The sequence below is a fragment of the Actinia tenebrosa genome, unplaced genomic scaffold, assembly GCF_029948245.1.
Source record: "Actinia tenebrosa isolate PJP-AT-01 unplaced genomic scaffold, QUT_ActTen_1.0 PGA_scaffold4__44_contigs__length_22323623, whole genome shotgun sequence".
Lineage (NCBI taxonomy): Eukaryota > Metazoa > Cnidaria > Anthozoa > Actiniaria > Actiniidae > Actinia > Actinia tenebrosa.
Window position 1 is genome coordinate 16184112 of NW_028292581.1, and position 17784 is coordinate 16201895.

At 36.2% G+C, this 17784-nt stretch overlaps 3 protein-coding genes across 4 annotated transcripts; 1 reads left to right on the top strand and 2 right to left on the bottom strand.

Annotated features, from left to right (window-relative positions):
• Positions 1 to 3676: 3676 nt before the first annotated feature.
• Positions 3677 to 7027, bottom strand: LOC148907255 (uncharacterized). Its single transcript, XM_089036740.1, has 3 exons — positions 6744 to 7027; positions 5394 to 5588; positions 3677 to 4021 (listed from the first exon to the last, which is right to left on the bottom strand). The coding sequence occupies exons 1-3, from the start codon at positions 6935 to 6937 to the stop codon at positions 3748 to 3750; spliced, it is 663 nt and encodes a 220-aa protein (XP_088892866.1). The 5' UTR covers positions 6938 to 7027; the 3' UTR covers positions 3677 to 3747.
• A 3216-nt stretch (positions 7028 to 10243) lies between these two features.
• LOC148907256 (uncharacterized) lies at positions 10244 to 12331 on the bottom strand. Its single transcript, XM_089036739.1, has 5 exons — positions 11951 to 12331; positions 11500 to 11573; positions 11305 to 11396; positions 10857 to 10966; positions 10244 to 10759 (listed from the first exon to the last, which is right to left on the bottom strand). The coding sequence occupies exons 1-5, from the start codon at positions 12329 to 12331 to the stop codon at positions 10379 to 10381; spliced, it is 1038 nt and encodes a 345-aa protein (XP_088892865.1). The 3' UTR covers positions 10244 to 10378.
• A 410-nt stretch (positions 12332 to 12741) lies between these two features.
• Positions 12742 to 17508, top strand: LOC148907257 (uncharacterized). 2 transcript variants are annotated; one of them, XM_089036737.1, is made up of 2 exons: positions 12742 to 13239; positions 14307 to 17508. In XM_089036737.1, exon 2 carries the CDS (start codon positions 14809 to 14811, stop codon positions 16426 to 16428), a length of 1620 nt encoding a protein of 539 aa, XP_088892863.1. In that variant the 5' UTR covers positions 12742 to 13239; positions 14307 to 14808; the 3' UTR covers positions 16429 to 17508. The 2 variants fall into 2 exon arrangements, with proteins under 2 accessions (XP_088892863.1, XP_088892864.1); XM_089036738.1 differs by having other exon boundaries at positions 12804 to 13239.
• The last annotated feature ends 276 nt before the right edge of the window (positions 17509 to 17784 follow it).

The following is a 17784-nucleotide window of genomic DNA, read 5'->3' on the forward strand; positions in this document are numbered from 1 at the left end:
CGTTCTTAATTTGTTCTTTTGCCAGGGGTGGCTCTTTCATCATCAAAAATCTCCCCGAGCCAGTTTTGTTTTCTCTCTCAAAAAGACCCACCCCCTGGGGCAACAAAAATTGGCTTGGCAACATACTTTTTTATAACTACTTGTTGCGACCCAAAATTCTTTGCTGGAACAATGGCTGCCATCTTGGAATTTACAAAGCGAATCCCAACCTAATGCTCCACATTCCTTCGGCAGGGATGACAAAATCTGTTGAATCCTCCACATAGTCGGGACCCAAAAAGCTGCTAAAAAGGTAACAAATCCACACCAAATCCCCACTTATCCCTCCCAGAGGGAGTCAGGGTTTAAGCCCAATATCTTCCAATTTGAAAATAATAATTATTATTATTATCATTATTATTATTATTAATTTGAAATAGATCTTCAACATATAGCAATATTCTCATTCCATAGCGTCCAAATATACTCGCTGTTTGGCGTAAATCCACTAAAATTATCACTTGAAATGGAATAAGATCCGAGTTTGCAAATTTTACTTCGAAAAAATATCTTCAAACCAGTTGCCAGGTTGACGTAATTGTGTCTGGGTTGTTCGCCAAATGAACGGATTTCTTACAATCATTATTGAAAAAAAAAAAAAAAAAGTGCCCATCTTGAATGTCATATCCCATAGCTACGCGTACCAAGGCATGAAGACAGTAGATTATTTTAGCATTTTGGATTAATTAGCTATACTCCATTACACGAACCGTGAACACTTCGAGATTAAAGTCATTTTTTTAAAATGCATACTTTAAATAATCCCCTAATAAGCCAATCGATTGGAAATAAGATTAATTTTGATCACTCTGTATATTTGAACTCAATGCTTGATTTTAGAGAGTTTGAAACCGTAGGAAAATTAGTAAATAATAACCGGTAAAAATGCACGAAGTGTTTACGGTTCGAGTGTCCTCACTGTAAAATATAACCAACCTGACCCATCATCTGATATCAGCTGTTCTCGTTTGATAAATTCTTGCTACTAAAGAGAATTTTTTTTAACAACTCAATCCTTGCGATGCAAAAATATTTTCTTGGAAAAACGTCTATGACTTTCTTGGAAAAACCATTGCTAACATTGATGATTATGTAACTGACCTTTCTAGAAAGGTTTTGAAAATATTTTTGGTTAAAGTTGTGACGTATTTCCGGGTTCATTTTCTTACAATATAGACAGACAGACAGACTTTTTTTTATTCGGTATCAAGTATTAGAATATACACAGACATTTTACCCGAGTAAATGTATGAAAACTATAATTGTTGATTTATAGTAATTTATATTATGTTCTAATGAATTCGCCTATTTAACCTATCTAGTATAGTTAGTATTTAGTGCCTAGTTTGGGTAAGAAGACCACATTCTATATTAATTCTGTATTGTATGTGATCTTTTTATAAAGCAGTTGTGGACGCATTTTGCTACTGCTACTGCTATCATTTTGGGTGGACTCATAAGTAGCAGAAACAACTCATTCTCGTTTGACAAAAGAGAACCATTTTTTATGTTTTTTATTTCCTTGAAAAGTTCTTGCCTTATATTTGAGTATAGTGTACAGTGAAGAAGGAAGTGCCTCCCATCTTCTACACTATCTGGGCAATGTAAGCACCTCCTTTCTTCTGGTTTTTTGTATTCCCTTGAATGTCTTCCCTTTTCGATTTCAAGGTCGTGATTACTAATTTTCATTTTGGTTAATGATTTTCTGTGTTCAAAATTTTTGGCTTCGATTAAATGATTTTCAAACGAGTTATCTGTTTTTACCAGACGATATGTCCTTAATTTATTTTTTGGCCTGAGGGGCCTCTTCTAGTTTTTTCATCGTTGAAGAATTCCCCTTGCCAGACTTGAATTTCTATATCCGTTAATCTAGTTTTAATTATTTTGAATGGATTCTGACTTGAACGATGATTGTAGTTTATTTCAAGCCAGATATTCCCTAAGCCGCTTCGGTCTAATAGAGATTTTACTTTATTAGACCAGTTATTGTTGTTTGTTGCTAATGCCTCTTTATATACAATTGCTGACAGTTTTTGGCGGTTCTCGAGTTTTGTTATGTTTAGGCAAAACTAAACTGATCTTAATTTTGCATCTAGATTGATGGGGAATTGACCTAATTCGGCTAGACAAGCCGAATTGGTAGCCTTTCTTTCAACCCCAAGTAACATTTTGCAAAATTATATGAACTATTATATGAATTATATGAAATTATATGAACTGATTCAATTGGATTGCCAGTCTTCATATTGTCCTGTGTCCCAGACTTCACTACCTTAAAGAAGGATCGGCCTTATTAAAGAATCAAATAATTTTACTGTTAATGTAGGGTCGTGGTTAAAAAAACATCCCATCTCTTTTATCAGTTTAAACAAAGCTTTTCAAAGGCTGTTTTTTTTGAGTTCTTGTTGTGCAATCGAGAAATTCTTGAAAACACTAAAGGTTAAAGCTACATACTTGTACAGCCGAACGTTTTCAAGTATATGATCCCTATAGCGAAAAGTATAATTGGTTAGATGTCGTCCTGCTTTATTAAAGATCAAAACTTTTGTCTTCTCAATGTTCACTGTTAACCCATTACTATTGGAATATAAATTTAGCATGTTAAGGTGGCTTCATATAGTGTCGAGCTTTAGAGTAATATAACTATAAATTATTTTGTAGCAAAAACAGTTAGACAGAGTTTAGACATAAAAAGACATGAGTTTAGGAATCATTTTTTGTGAAAATGATCACGTGAATAGCTACCACAGCAGCGACACGTCAGCCACAAAACAGGCCCTTTTTGCCATTAAAAAAAATAAAAATCTCCAGTTCCCGTAGTCAATCTTTTTTAGATTTCGTTATAGGAAAGTTTGTTTTGTTACCTATTACAGTACAAACACTAAAAGTGAGCAACACTTTGTACTATTTAGTAGTAAACAATAGGATTAGCATTATTTAGCAGTATTTAGTGGTATTTATGTTACACACTTATAGTGTTTGTACTCTATATGACAGCGTTTTATTAATATTGTGACTACATAGAAACCGAGATATTGAAAAAACATTGATTTTTCAAGATAAAAAGTTTTCTGTAATCCAAATATTTTCTATATTGCGTCAGTTGCCTTATTTTTCTATGAAGAAAAAACTGTAGAATTTTAAAGATATTTGACCACGTAATTTTCGAGTTTTTATTTTTCAAATGACGCATGCCACCGACTTTTCGTAACGTCTTAACAAATTATGATCTTGTAAATATTTATTTCTTCTGATTATTATTTCTTCTACTTCTTCTTCTTCTTCTTTATTATTATTTTACTTATTTCTTTTTAATAATAAAAAAAAGAAAGGGAAAAAAAGAAAAAAAGAAATAAAGAAAAAGAAAAAGAAAAGAAAAGAAAAGAAAAGAAAAGAAAAGAAAAGAAAGTAGAAATGAGTAGCTAGTCTAATATCCCCAGGGAAGGGGTATGGGGAGTGAGGGACGAAATTAAAATAATCTTGCATTTGTCTTTTTGAAACAGCGGAAATGAAAACAAATGACCTAAACCTAAGCATTATATATTTCAGTCGCTACTCCCTTTTAATCTTTTTATTTCTTAAACGGATTCATTTCAATGTGTTATATGTTTGTTTTGATTCAAAATTATCATTTGAATTTACAATATTCCGATTTCAAAAAGAGCATTTGATTCCCTGACTACACTCGCCATTTATTATTTAGTCTACCTAAAGGAGATCAATAACCCTTTTAGAAAGAATGAGTTTGCTGAGATTCGCCTTCGTTTCCATTCTCCTAGTTGTCATTCGACCTTTCTCGTCCATCTGGATGCCCCAACCTTCTTGTAAGGCAATTTTACACGAGAGGATCGCTCCCTCGCACCAGGCACGCATTGGATTGTACGCTTCTCCAACCACAAAAACATCTAACCCATTTAATGGTCGTTTGGCCCAGTTACTTATGTCAACCATGGTGAAAGGTGTACCGGCTTTCTGGAAATGCCTGTTATAAATTGAAAGAAATATGTTTGGTTTCAGTTTGTAATAAGCCAGTTCATACTTTAAGAATCGTTTCCAGTGTGCTTGCGATTTTATCCGGAATTTCTCACCTTCTTTTGTTTAAACCTTCTTTTGTTGTTAATTAAACAAAAGAAGGTGAAAAATTCGGGATAAAATAGCATGCGCACTGAAAGCGATTGTAAATTGTTTTAATAGCGGAGCTCCCACTGGCCAGCGTGAGCGGAGCCCTATGCTTTAGAAAAATGGTAGCTCACCTTAAGTACTGCTACATAACAGTATTCTATCATCCAATTGGTTGATCTGGGAAATACGGATTTATATAGTTGGATTACCGGATCTAACAGCAGTATAATAATTTATGTTTCGACATTATTCACATGTGCACATGTGACAAAATTTCTACGAAGTGGGAGAGTAGCAAGGTCGAAAACAAAAACTCGATGTAGTGCATTTATTTTCACTGATTTTTCCACTTCATGGTTGTCTTTTTGGGGGACATTCTTCTTCTGGAATAAAAATGATAATTAAATATTTTTTCCCCGATTATATTTTCATATTTCAGTTTTATCTAAATTGGGCTCCCTGTGCCCATTGGGAGCTCCGCTTTTAATAAATATATATATCATTTCCTGCCATACTTATCAAAGTATAACCAACGGCCTGAACAACCAACCAAGACAGCAACCCAATCTATCAGTCAATAATCAACCACGGCGTAGCTAACCTACCATGTAACAATCAACTTCGAAATTTTCATCAACACATATACCCGAATTTACATCTACTCCTACCCAACCAACCATCTAAAGAAAGCACTACCAAATAGAACTGTTTAGCTAATGGGCGTCGCATTTCCTTTTCAGACCTTGTGATTTCACACCTTCTTTGTCCCCCTACAATCATGTGTCTTCTTATCGCAACCGTCAAGCAAAGACATAACACTTAAACCAACCATCCAACAACATGTCCAAGCAGTTGCCTATACTCCTATACTAATCAAACTGATACTAATCAAGCTGATCGTCCACCAGACAACCACCCGGCACTAAGCAACTAGACACCCACACATGCATGCATCTGCTGCACCCAACTATACACTAGACAACCAATCAGCCACTTAAACAAATAAATAATCAATAAGTATGCATAAAAGCCAATAACAAAATCCAACCCTATCGATAAACAAATCAACTACTTGGACAATATATCAATCTATACTTATGAAGTATAGTGTCAGACGGACTAAGGACGGAAAAACGGACCTACCGACCGACCGACCAGCAATTGATCAATGCGCTAATCGATCAAAAAAAGTCTTCCAATAGTTTTTACGATGCACAACTGGTCCTACTTACCAGGCAGAGTCCCAGTATTGGTAGGCGGTGTTAAGAGGTTTAGGAATCTTTTTACTATACTTTGTTTCCAATGCTCGGTGAACTTCAACATCTATATAATTCTTGTCCATAGTAGCGATATCGTTCCATCTCCTGGCACAATCCCCATCATTATACATAGTATGAAGCACTGCTTCTCCATTCCATCCCTTACCTCTGAAAAAAAAAATTGAGAGTTATTTTTGATTGAGCACTTATCTTGATTGTTTTTAGGATGTGTAGCGGCCCAAACTGGGGTGAAGGGGGAGGGGTAAAGGGGTGGGGAGCCTGTGGAGGAAGGGACGAGGGGGAATTTTTACTAAATTTTGGCTTTAAAAGTGTAATAAGTTGTGCTGAAGGGATGTTGAATTTTTGCTTAAATAAGTATTTACAAAATTGTGTGATGAAAATTTAGTTTAGTATGGTTATCACATGATGAGTGAAAGAAAAAATGGGGTATCCATGCGATTCAAAAAGTTATGATTAGTTATGAAAGTTACTATTTTTAGAATAAATTAAAATTGTGATACTCGTGACGCGGCATTACGAAATAGCGTGACCAACTCCATTTTTGGTGTGTTTTCACTCATCCCTAGTTATTGTACAGGCAAGGAAATACTAAGAGAAAAATAGACATTTTAAGCCCTCCAAGCATAGAAAACTTATCCCATTCAAAGAACAATAATATATAAGTATTGTCTGCGTCGAAGAAAGGATTTCATAAAGCGAATGCTACGTAACAAAAAAATATTTGGATTCAAATTGAACGGTTTTCACCGCTGTTTTCGGACCGAGTTGTGCAGAACCAGCACAAACATCAAAAAATTTCAAAAAATATAAGCTTTTTGTTTTTAGTATATGCAGTATATGCAGTTTTTAGTACAATCAGCTCGACTTTAAAAAGAAAAACAAGAGATTTAGACATGCAAAACAAAATATTTTCTTTGTTATTCATTCGGTTTTGCAAATTTTCTTCAATATTTTTTTAGGTATCAAGTGAAGGCCTTTATAAGTTTTCGAAATCAATCATTCTTTCCTCTATAAGGACAGTAAGAAACCACAGCTGGATAAGCTCATTTTGTATAATTATAATGGCAGGTCTTGATATCTAGCAGGTTAGTTCTTGAGCCATCTTTAGCTTCATTAAAGTATTTACGATTGCTTTTCTTGGCCTTAAAAATGTCCAAAGCCGATGTTTTCTATGCATTTGCGAGTTCTTCTTTTGAAATCCCGCTGGAATCCCTCGAGATGTAGATATGCGCAGTACGTGTGCGCGCTGGAATTAGTGGCCACCGTCCATAATAAGGATTTCAATTAAGAAAATTCATTCACCTGTGTGCCAAGCTTAAACCAAGGCAATTACTTGAAGAGAAAAACCGCTGTCCAGCTTGAATTGGTGTCCCTGCAACTTCCAGATCTTCCCACCAAGCACGTTTATACACTGCTGCTCCTTTGAATGCTGGTATTGGCTGAATTGACTTCAACTGCGCGGTCTCTTGGATTCTTTTGGCAATCGATCCAGACATGCTTTTAAGCTGTTCAGGTGTTGTTGCTACTATCAGTTTCCTTGTTTTCACAAGCGATTTGCTGGACGTTTTGATAACAAACTGTTTCTTTTTTCCTGTTGTTGACAAGGATTTGACTTTAGTATTCGTAAAGATTTTTCCTCCCATCGCTTCTAACTCTTTCTTGAGATAATTTATGATGGTAGACATTCCTTCGTTTGGCCTTACGTATTTGCCAGAAAGAGTATCAAGCAAGTTAAAAAATTCTATTAATGATTCTGGACTAACAAAGCTGGTGAATTCGCCTTTGTGAAAACTAAGATCTGCGAGGTATTTTCGTCCTTCTGCTGTGATAATGTTAGAGAAATACGATTTGGCGGTTGCATATTCATTTGCCGTAGAGAGGTGCTCTTCTCGTAAGACGTAACTGTATAGCTCACTACTCGTCATGTTACCAAATACAGGGTGTGAAAGGAGAGAAGGATAGGCTTTTTTAATGTCTTCAATATTCTTTGCCTTGATTCCTCTGGACTCATACAAATTTGGCTCGACAAAAGACCAATCTTCGTGCAGGATTCGGAGCTGCTCCATAAGGTCACTGACAAGCAAAAGAAAGTTAATTCAATCGATTTATCATTTTCGGTTGTTGATTGTTGTTTTGGTAATAATGGTAGAGGTGCTAGTGGTGTTGAAGATAACGATGATGAAATAATGTGATAATATGAAGTGGACTAATAACAATGTGACAATAATTACATCATGTTCTCTTGTTTCTTGTCAATTCGCCAAGCGCCGAGTCCTAAAAAGAAATTAAAGAACCTTTTTATTGCATAGTACCAAATTATTTAACTATTCCAGATAAAGATAATGTCCCCAAATATCACTAAAGAATCCAATCAAAAATATGCACTTCATCCTTTTCTTCGCGAGCCTTTGTTTCCCACAAGTGTGGACTCATGAAGTTTAAATCCAGTAAAAGGACCTTCATGAAACTCCGAATCAGCTCTTAAACCACATTCGTCCATTACATTTCTTTTTATCTATTTTATCAATATTTTTGTTTTGCTATTTCCAAAACATATGACGTTTGGATGATAAAAAAGGTCCTTTCAATGGATGCGAAAAATGCGTTCTCTCACGGTGTCATGAATTGAAGTTCACATCTAGTGAAAGGAACTTTGAGGCTCTAAATGAGCTTTGAACGAATCTTTGAACTAACTCCAAAACTTACAACTCCTAACTCTTAAAACTTATTCGTCCATTATTTTTTATTTTTTAAATTTATTTCATTGACATGTCGTCTGTTTTGCGATGACCAAAGCATATAACGTTTGGATTATAAAAAAAAGGTTTCTTCAATTCAATGGATGTGAAAAATGTTTGTGTGCATTTGCAAGTAGTAAACATCCTTTCTAAAGGAAGAATTCCTTACTTTCTCTTGAATAAGTAAATTAAGGTCTTTTATAAAAAGTAAAAAGATTAATATATATATATATATATATGAAAAAGATCTAAGGCTTGAGGAAAAGAAAGAGAAGAAAAAAAAGTACTCTTAATACGGTGAGAATCGAACGTACCGACGTCCACACCAACTTCAATTAGATAATTACTTAATTAATGCAAAGGCACGGCTACCTTTCAAGATGGCGCAGGGAACTGTGAAGGGGGCTACTGTCGTTTTATTTTGTCGTTGTTATTATTATTATTATTATTATTATTATTATTATTATTATTTTGTTTGTTTTTGTTTGTGTGTGTCTTCATGGTATTTTCATTTTCAACTTAACGAGAAAGCAAAAGTGTAGTTTCATGTCTGATGTTATTTTCCTTCCCCTTCCCCCCTCCACTCGACGAAAAAATGGATTTGTCATGTAGGCAAACATATAGACAAATATATGGGCAAATATCATATTTGACTAATAGTAGACAATATTTGCCCAATGACTGTATATGATATGTACCTACACATTTATCCCATGGGCACAGATGGCAAAGTCCGTATGGCCCAGTAAAATCCCAAACGGCAAATATATAGCAGATATCATATCATCCATACATTTACCCGGTAGTAAATGTGAATGCTCATTTGATATGTGCACGTATTTGCCCAGCCCGTATATGTGTTTTATGCCTTACGTATACCCTGTGTTTCCCCAGGCCGTATATGTGATTCATGCCTTACATATACCCTGTATTTTCCCAGGTCGTATATGTGATTCATGCCTTACATATACCCTGTATTTTCCCAGGCCGTATATGTGATTCATGCCTTACATATACCCTGTATTTTCCCAGGCCGTATATGTGATTCATGCCTTACATATACCCTGTATTTTCCCAGGCCGTATATGTGATTTATGCCTTACATATACCCTGTATTTTCCCAGGCCGTATATGTGATTCATGCCTTACATATACCCTGTATTTTCCAAGGTCGTATATGTGATTTATGCCTTACATATAACCTGTGTTTGCCCAGGCCGTATATGTGATTAATGCCTTACGTATACCCTGTCTTTGCCCAGGTCGTATATGTGATTAATGCCTTACATATACCCTGTATTTTTCCGGGCCGTATATGTGATTTATGCCTTACATATACCATGCGATATGCTCTGACCGTATATGTGATTAATGCCCCCTTAATGCCTTAGATGTACCAGCGCGTCTTAGCCATATTTGCTCAGTTGAATTATGCTCATCATATTTGCTAAATTTAACTATGTTATCAGTCTTCAGCTATTGTCACTTATGGCAGGCCAAAAAAAATAGAAACGATATATGCCGTGACAACCACCTCATACTTTAAACATAGCTAACCTATGTTAAGAAGCAGGAAAAAAGACATAAATCATACTGAAAAATTTTTATTGTGAATTTCCTTTTCTTGACGACTGATTAACTATGAACAATTTGTTAACTACAACTAATTGAAAATGCTAGTTCTGTAAATTAATTATAGGTGTTTGATTCATCTTGTGACAGAATTTGTGAAAGAAGATCATAATATATTTAGTTGTCAATCGATCTTTGGCTTATGTACGATTCTTTTTAGATATTCTGTAGTAGTACACTTCATTTATAACTGCAAAAATTTAATTAAGGACACCGAACGTGGTTGGGTTTCTACGAGTTTTATGAATTAAATCTTGTGTCACTGTTCCTCCGTTCCTTTGGCCTGATTTCTAGGGTTTTCGTTCTTCTTTCGATTATTTGAACATTATACTTGTTTACTTGAAGAAATCCAAAGGTCAATAGGCTTAAATAGCCGCTGCTATGCCGTTTGACCTTTGGATTTCTTCAAGTAAACGAGTATAACGTTCAAGTAATCGAAAGAAGAACGAAAACCCTAGAAATCAGGCCAAAGGAACGGAGGAACAGTGACACAAGATTTAATTCATAAAACTCGTAGAAACCCCAACCACGTTCGGTGTCCCAGTGCCCTTGATTTGATAAAAACCTTTAGGCTCTCAATGCCCATTCGGGACCTCCAGATAGCGTTGGGCGTCTTGACGGCTCTCCGATTTTCCACTTCAAAAGCATGGTGAGACTGCGCTCTGACAGCCTCCTTTTTGCTTTTCGGTCCATGCTTTCCATGAACTGGTTAGCTAGGGGGCTTCTCCATGCCAGAGGGTGTTTTATTAAAACTTTACTCTGCTTAGTAGGGCCCCCTTCGTTATCAGAGCCACTGTCCGCTGTATCGTCATCAGCCTGGTCATCCGCCTCTGACATCGACTCCTCTGATGACATATACTCCAGTTTCATAATTGCCTTGACTTTCTCTTTGTCCCCTGGTGATAGCGAGGTTGACAAGTCCGCTGCCTTGGATCTGGATTTTAGGAGCTAAAAGAAAAAAGAAAAAAGAAAAAAAAAAAAAACACCGTCAGTCAAAGTTTCTTATTAAACAAAGTCATAATCGTTGCAAATTCAGTTTACTCACATTTTGTTTTCTTTGTGTTTTCCGCTGCATCTTTTGATGCCTTCCAAGGGCCCCTGAACGCTCTCTTTTGTTTCTCTTTCTCCTCGTCAGAAAGTGACTTTTAAGGGCAGCTGAAATTATATCAAGTACCCATATATTAAAACTTGAGACAAAATTTGTTAGAAATGTTGGCATTTGGCCGACAATTACTCCTTTAGCATCCATTTTTTTTTGCTTTGTTTTGTTTTGTTTCGTTTTTTTTTTTTTTTTTTTTTTTTCCCCATGTTATTTTATTTCAAACTGCTTCCCCTCCCTTCGGCATTTGAATATTTCTAAAAGGATTTCGTTACCCCCTCCCCCCCCCCCCCCGACCACCACCCCCATCCTTTGTCCTCACCCCTCCCCCCCGGGTTAACTTTGATAGGTGCATAAGGCCTTTCGCACTTCTTAATATAAAATACATAAATACCTTCTAACTCGACGGCAGAGACATCCTTATGAACATTCAGAACTCTATCCCTTATTGCGTTATTAATCTGTTCGTTGACGTCATCTCTGAAACTAATTAGGAAATACCATATTTGAGTGGTAAGTGGAAACTTAATATGGAAAGTAACTATGGATGATTCAGACAATATCATTTTTATTAAATTTTCATACTTACGCTTTAGTAAAATCCCATATAAGAGGGTTTTCTTCCCTGTCCCGTAATTTCTTTGCTACCAAGCGTACTTCAGACTGTAATAACATAATATAATTCATTAAAATCATAAGATGTACCTTAAGTTATTCTTAGACATAGTAATAATGTTTTCATTATTTTTATGGCTGTGATCGTATAATATTGGGGGAAAAATCGAAATCAAATCAATTCCTTTACAAAAAAGGAAATTATCATTATCATTCAGTGTCTTGTTATTGGAAATCAATAGTAAAGTTTGGTAGCATTAACCACTGTCATGGCGGGTTTCCCGCCAATTTTAGTATTGCATAAATTATACCGCTACATAATTATACCGCTACATAATTATACCAACTACTCTTCGCGCCAAGAATTCCCAGTAAAATTATCAATAAAAATAGCTTGCTTTTTTAAATATTGCCACTTTACTTACTGCAACAGCCTTTGAGACAGTAATCTTGGTCTTGCTGTTGTCCTTATTCTGCTGGCTTTCTTTTAAGGCCGCTAGTATTTGGCGGTTTTGTTCTTGCAGTTCTTTAAACTGTTTTACAATCGTTTCGAAATTTGAAGAAATTTCTTCTTTTTCGCTGTCGGGGTCAACGTTCTCATTCTCGCTTGTTGCTTGCAATAGGCGATTTCTGTGTTCTCTTAGCACATCCTCGTTACCACCAGGGACAGAGGGAATAAGTATATTAAGCCTTTGAGAATTGGCGCCATTTTCAGTATGTCTACTCGTACTGCTTGTACTGGTAGTTGCAGTAACAGAATGGATTGGCATTGGGCGTCCTGGTAAAGGTGTAGATGTTCTTCCCATTTTTTGATCGCGACGAATGAACGCAATTTATAAGCAAAGATATAGAATGTGCGGGAAACTAGATGACCGACAGAGTTTGTTACCTGTTTGTGACCAAAAGGCGAATGAACGAATAAGTACATCCACTGAACAAATCTACCCCCTATCTATCACGGCGTATCACGTGACTTGTGATGACATATACGTTCATATAATGAAGTCTAATAATAAAAAAAGGAATAACTGTCTTATAAAAATGCTGAAGTTGTATCCAGGATTCATGTTAAGTAATATATCTATTATCTTAAAGCTATTTGCTCCATTTTATAAAGTTATGAAATTTTTTCTAAAGCCTAGATTCACGAAATATCATTGCAATAAACTTGATTAGCTTCTAGCTCTAAAACCATCGTACCATTATCTGCCGCCAACAGTGACAGCTCTAAGGAAAAGGGTGCGGTAATAAAGATCCGGCGTGCTTTTGTCCAATGGCATGTGGTTGATGGACGTGGAACTTTATTACGCTGGAATATGGCTTTTAGTCATTCAAAATGCTTGGATTTTGAGTAATTATCCCAATGATACACACCGTCTTTTTAATTATATAGTTCTGGAAAACAAAATGTCTTCTGCGATGTCAAAGCGTTATCATTGCTTTCATTGTAACGAAGATCTACATTACAGAGTATTTTGCCGTCACAAAGAAGAATTTTATGATCCTTTAACAAATCAATGGCAATTACAGCGGAATGACGACGAAGACTCAAATGATAGTATTTTCACTCACGAGATTGACGGCCAGAACGACACTTCTTCTAATGACTACAGCGAGATAAACGTTTTGGACCAAACTGATCAAGACTCCTCTGATGTGCCAAATACAAACCAACCATCAAGTGACGAATTCTTACCAGCTACTTCACAAAAAGGTATTGATGTTATACGTTTATTTGATGATTAGATTATATGATCTTTAAATGTTAAAGTCAAACTGCATATAGATAAAAGACTGAATCTTTAACAAGCGGCTGATTTGCACATGATCTGGCTCCCCTATTGGATTTACTACCAAGCATTAGTGTTATTGAAGCGAGATTAAGTTAGAGGTACAAATGATTCTTTTCTATTTCTATCTTAGCCTCGTTTTCACCGTTACTTTTAAGAAGGGTGCATTATTAAGTAATCGGCTTATGGTTGCCATCAAAACCTCAGTGTTCATTCAGAAAGGTTCATTCAAAGAGTTTATAAAATCATAGCTAGAGATAACTCATTTAAAACGCCAAAAAGAATTTACTATGTTCAAATGGATATTGCTGTACATTTTCGTCTCCAAATCAATTCATGACTGTGGTCATCCTGAGATAGCATGGTATCCGGCAAAACATGTTTGTCAAGTTAGAGAAATACAATTATAAGTAATTTATTTAATATGTCTCTTGGGTTTTTTATTTTCGATTTATCATTTTTCTTTCACGAATTATAAATTGTTGTTTTGCTGACTTAGAAATTTATATTTTATTTTCAATGGAAATCATTTATTTTCAGAGCAAAATTTGGGTCAAAATTATGCATTTAGGGACCGGTCATTATTTAAGTTGGAGGGGGGGGGGGGGGAGTGGGGGGGGGGGGTGGAGGAGAAATTGTCAGTGAGGCAAAAAAATTTCAAGGCCCCCCCCTTTGAAGGCATCCAAGTTTATTGAAAACCCCCCATGGATTGTAGTAAAAAATTTAAAAATTTTCCCTAAAAGTCATTTTTAAATTCCAAGACCCCCCATTTTTCACTAGCAAAAATTTCAGGCCCCCCCCCCCCCCCAATTTTTTCTTCCCCCCCCCCCCCCCCCCCAACTTAAATAATGACCGGTCCCTTAGCCCATGAGGTTTTTTTTACTGACATTTTTTTTCTAGTATTATAATGGTTTCAGACTTTATCTTATACTATGTTGCAGTTATGCAATGCCGAATGAATAAAATACATCGTATTTGCTTATGTTTAAAGGAGACGGAATATATAACTTTGAGGAAGAAGATCAAGTGTTTTGGGATGACAAGTCGGACAGTGAATCTGACCATGAAGAGATAAGAGGAAATGAAAGAAGGAGATTGGTTGAAACTTGGGATATTGATATCGAAGACCTAGAAAGAGATTTTGAACAATCTAGTGCAGAAATAAGCGTTGCCGTCGAAGCAAGTTCCCGAGTGACCCTTATTAACTAGATTGCCTTGTTTGTGTGCTTTTGGTCTGCATACTTTTCTGTACCAGACCGAGGCATTGATATTCTCCTCGCCTTTTTTAAAGCGATTTTTCAGGTTTTGTGTGAGCTTTTGCCAATCATTTTCCCAACCGCAGTATTGGTTTTCCCGAGCTCCTTCAAACTCTTGAAAAATTATCTTTCTTTTAAAGATAAGCATTCAGAGTATGTTGTTTGTCCGAAATGCGACACCCTATACCGTTTTCAAGACTGCATAACAACAAGATTCGGGCGTGTCATTGCTAAACCATGTTCTCACATTGCTTTTCCGAATCACCGTCAATTGTTTCGCCGCACACCTTGTGGAGCGGGAAATTCCTTAAGGAAATTCGTTTGAAAAATGGACAGACGAAATTGTACCCACGTAAAGTTTATTGTTATAAAAGCATCAGAGAGACTCTAACTCACTTTATTAAGCGACCAGACTTTGTACAAAAATGTGAGATTTGGAGAAATCGGAATGTACCGGATGATATTTTAGTTGATATTTACGATGGCCAAGTGTGGAAAGATTGGCAATATTTTAACAGCACTCCTTTCCTTGCCCAGCCTAATAATTATGCTTTTATGCTGAATGTTGACTGGTTTCAGCCTTTTAAGCACAGTGTCTATAGCGTTGGAGTCATATATATGGTCCTCCTAAATCTTCCGAGAAAAGAAAGGTACAAAGAGGAAAACGTAATAATAGTTGGGATAATACCTGGTCCACACGAGCCCAAATTGAATATCAATACGTACTTACAACCACTTGTAGCCGAATTGAACTTATTGTGGCACGAAGGCATCCAAGTTCGGCCTCATGGGAGTAGAACAGCAAGATGTTTTCGAGCTGCCCTCCTTTGTATTGCTTGTGACATTCCTGCACTAAGAAAAGTTTGCGGTTTCTTAGGATGTACTGCTCACCGAGGGTGCTCAAAGTGCACAAGATTTTTTCCCGGAGATTTTAGTAGCATGAATTTTTCAGGTTTCGAAGATGACAATACACCAAGGACAAATGAAGAGCACCGAAGAGAGGCTCAGAAAATACTCAATGCAACAACCGCTGATGAACGAAACCAAATTGAAACTTCCACTGGAACAAGATATTCTGAACTCTTACAGTTGCCTTACTTCGATTGTACTCGTTACCATGTTGTTGATCCTATGCACAATTTGTTTTTAGGGACAGCAAAACATTTAATGAAAAATGTATGGCTAAATGCTGAAACGCCAATTGTTTCTAAAGAAAATTTGAATAAAATCCAGGAAAAGGTAGATGACGTCAAAGCACCATCATTTATTGGGCGTCTCCCGAAAAAGATATCAACATCGTTTGGAGGATTTACTGCTGATCAGTGGAAAACATGGACTCTCTTGTATTCTGTATTCTGCATTTGGAATATCGTTCCAACAGATGATTTGGAGCTGTGGAGGTTATTCGTATTGTCCTGCTTTCACCTTTGCTCTCCACTTATTACAACTGAAGAGCTACAAGAAGGACATGATTACCTAGTGGAATTTTGTAAATCGTTTGAAAAAAGATATGGAAAGGAACGTGTTACGCCAAACATGCATCTACACCTGCACCTCAAACAATGTATTTTAGATTACGGGCCTGTATATTCATTTTGGCTTTTCAGCTTCGAACGTTTCAATGGGATTTTAGGAGCGTTTCGAACTAACAATAGATCTGTTGAAATACAAATCATGAGAAAATTTCTCCAAAAGCATGAACTAAGAGATATCCCTTTACCAGAGAGATTTCGAGAAACTTTCCAACCAGTATTTCAACTTCTTCAGGAGGCACAACAAGTAGGAACACTTGGCGAAAGCATCCCATCAATACCATCAACACTTAATCTTTCAGTTGGTCAAGTACTACGTTGCTAGAGTGGAGCAATATGAATGCATACTCATGTTTTTCACCTCGATCCATTGATGTTCTTGATGATGACTATACAGAATATCTCTTTAAAGCTTATGAAACAATTTTACCTCAACACTCGGTCATTGAATGTGTTACCGATACGTTTGAGAGAGTTAGTACCATTGGATATTCGGGGACAAAGCTAGGGTCCTCTGACTCTAGACTGGAACGTTCTTCCTTCATTCTTGCAAGTTGGTGTGGCCAATATAGTGGCAGTATTGAGACCGATTCATTTGACTTGCGTCCCGGTGTTGTCGATTTCTTTCTTAAACAAACCATTATAATTGATGGCAAGCAGGAATCATTGTGTATGGCAAAGGTTCGATGGTATCAGCGACATCCAGAAAGACACAGGATTGGCAGACCACATGAAATTTGGTGCAGAAACTTGTTTGAAATGGAAGGGCCCTCTACATTCATACCCATACAAAGGATACACAGCCAGTTTGTTGCTGCTTACGATGTTATTGACAAAGAAAGAGTATTAATTGTTTGTCCTTTACAACGTAAATTGTACGGATGATGGAGATGACAGTAAAGTATCATCCAGGAAAAATATTCAAAGCTATCAAAAATAAACTGTTTGAACTGTGCATCAGTAACTAGATAGTCAAAATGAAAATTGAATGAATTATTTGATGACTTTAAAATTAGATGAATTAAAATAATTATGAATGAAATTGCATATATTGCCAATAAAAAAGATGAATTCATATGTTTAGACTAAACAAAATTGATGCTTCAAATAATATTACAGATGTTAGCGGTTTGAAATGCAGCTCATGAGGTTAATGGGTTAATGAGTTTTCTTATTGTCACTGGAAAAAACGCATATACGACTTACGCATATTATAAATACATCGTCCGCGTATTTTCCTGTGTGTATCAACGCATATAACCTCTCCTTCATGACATCAAAGCAAAACAATGATTGAATTAATGTGGTCGCAACATTGATGTCATGCGTTAGGAGAAAAAATTGACACATATGACTGAGATGGACCTGCATGCACTCCCCCCTCGTAAGTCGTAAAAACAAGCCAACATCCATTATAAGTCAGTTGAAAAATTATTGATTTGTTTTGAAAAGTTTTGATTGCAATGAATTGAAACTTAAACCTCACATCGGATATACTCAGTTTGGGGTATTGTATTTGCTCCCCAGGTAAATATGGGGCAAAGCCTAGTGCAAAGTTGATTTCATATGTGCCCTTCATTTGACAATAGGGCAAATATAGGGCAAAAACGGTTATCATATATCCCCACTGGGTAAATGCGTCTAAACTAAGGGCAAATATATAACATATTTACCCATGTGT

Excerpts from the sequence above, each read along its gene's own strand:
- LOC148907256 (XM_089036739.1), bottom strand. The coding sequence starts at position 12,331 with ATGGGAAGAACATCTACACCTTTACCAGGACGCCCAATGCCAATCCAT. Across the intron at positions 10,967-11,304 it reads CTCTGCCGTCGAGTTAGAAG|CTGCCCTTAAAAGTCACTTT; the intron begins GTATTTATGTAT and ends ATATAATTTCAG. Across the intron at positions 10,760-10,856 it reads AAACACAAAGAAAACAAAAT|CTCCTAAAATCCAGATCCAA; the intron begins GTGAGTAAACTG and ends TTTTTCTTTTAG.
- LOC148907257 (XM_089036737.1), top strand. The coding sequence starts at position 14,809 with ATGTTCTCACATTGCTTTTCCGAATCACCGTCAATTGTTTCGCCGCAC.
- LOC148907255 (XM_089036740.1), bottom strand. The coding sequence starts at position 6,937 with ATGTCTGGATCGATTGCCAAAAGAATCCAAGAGACCGCGCAGTTGAAG. Across the intron at positions 5,589-6,743 it reads GGTTTAAGCTTGGCACACAG|AGGTAAGGGATGGAATGGAG; the intron begins GTGAATGAATTT and ends TTTTTTTTTCAG. Across the intron at positions 4,022-5,393 it reads CAATACTGGGACTCTGCCTG|GCATTTCCAGAAAGCCGGTA; the intron begins GTAAGTAGGACC and ends AATTTATAACAG.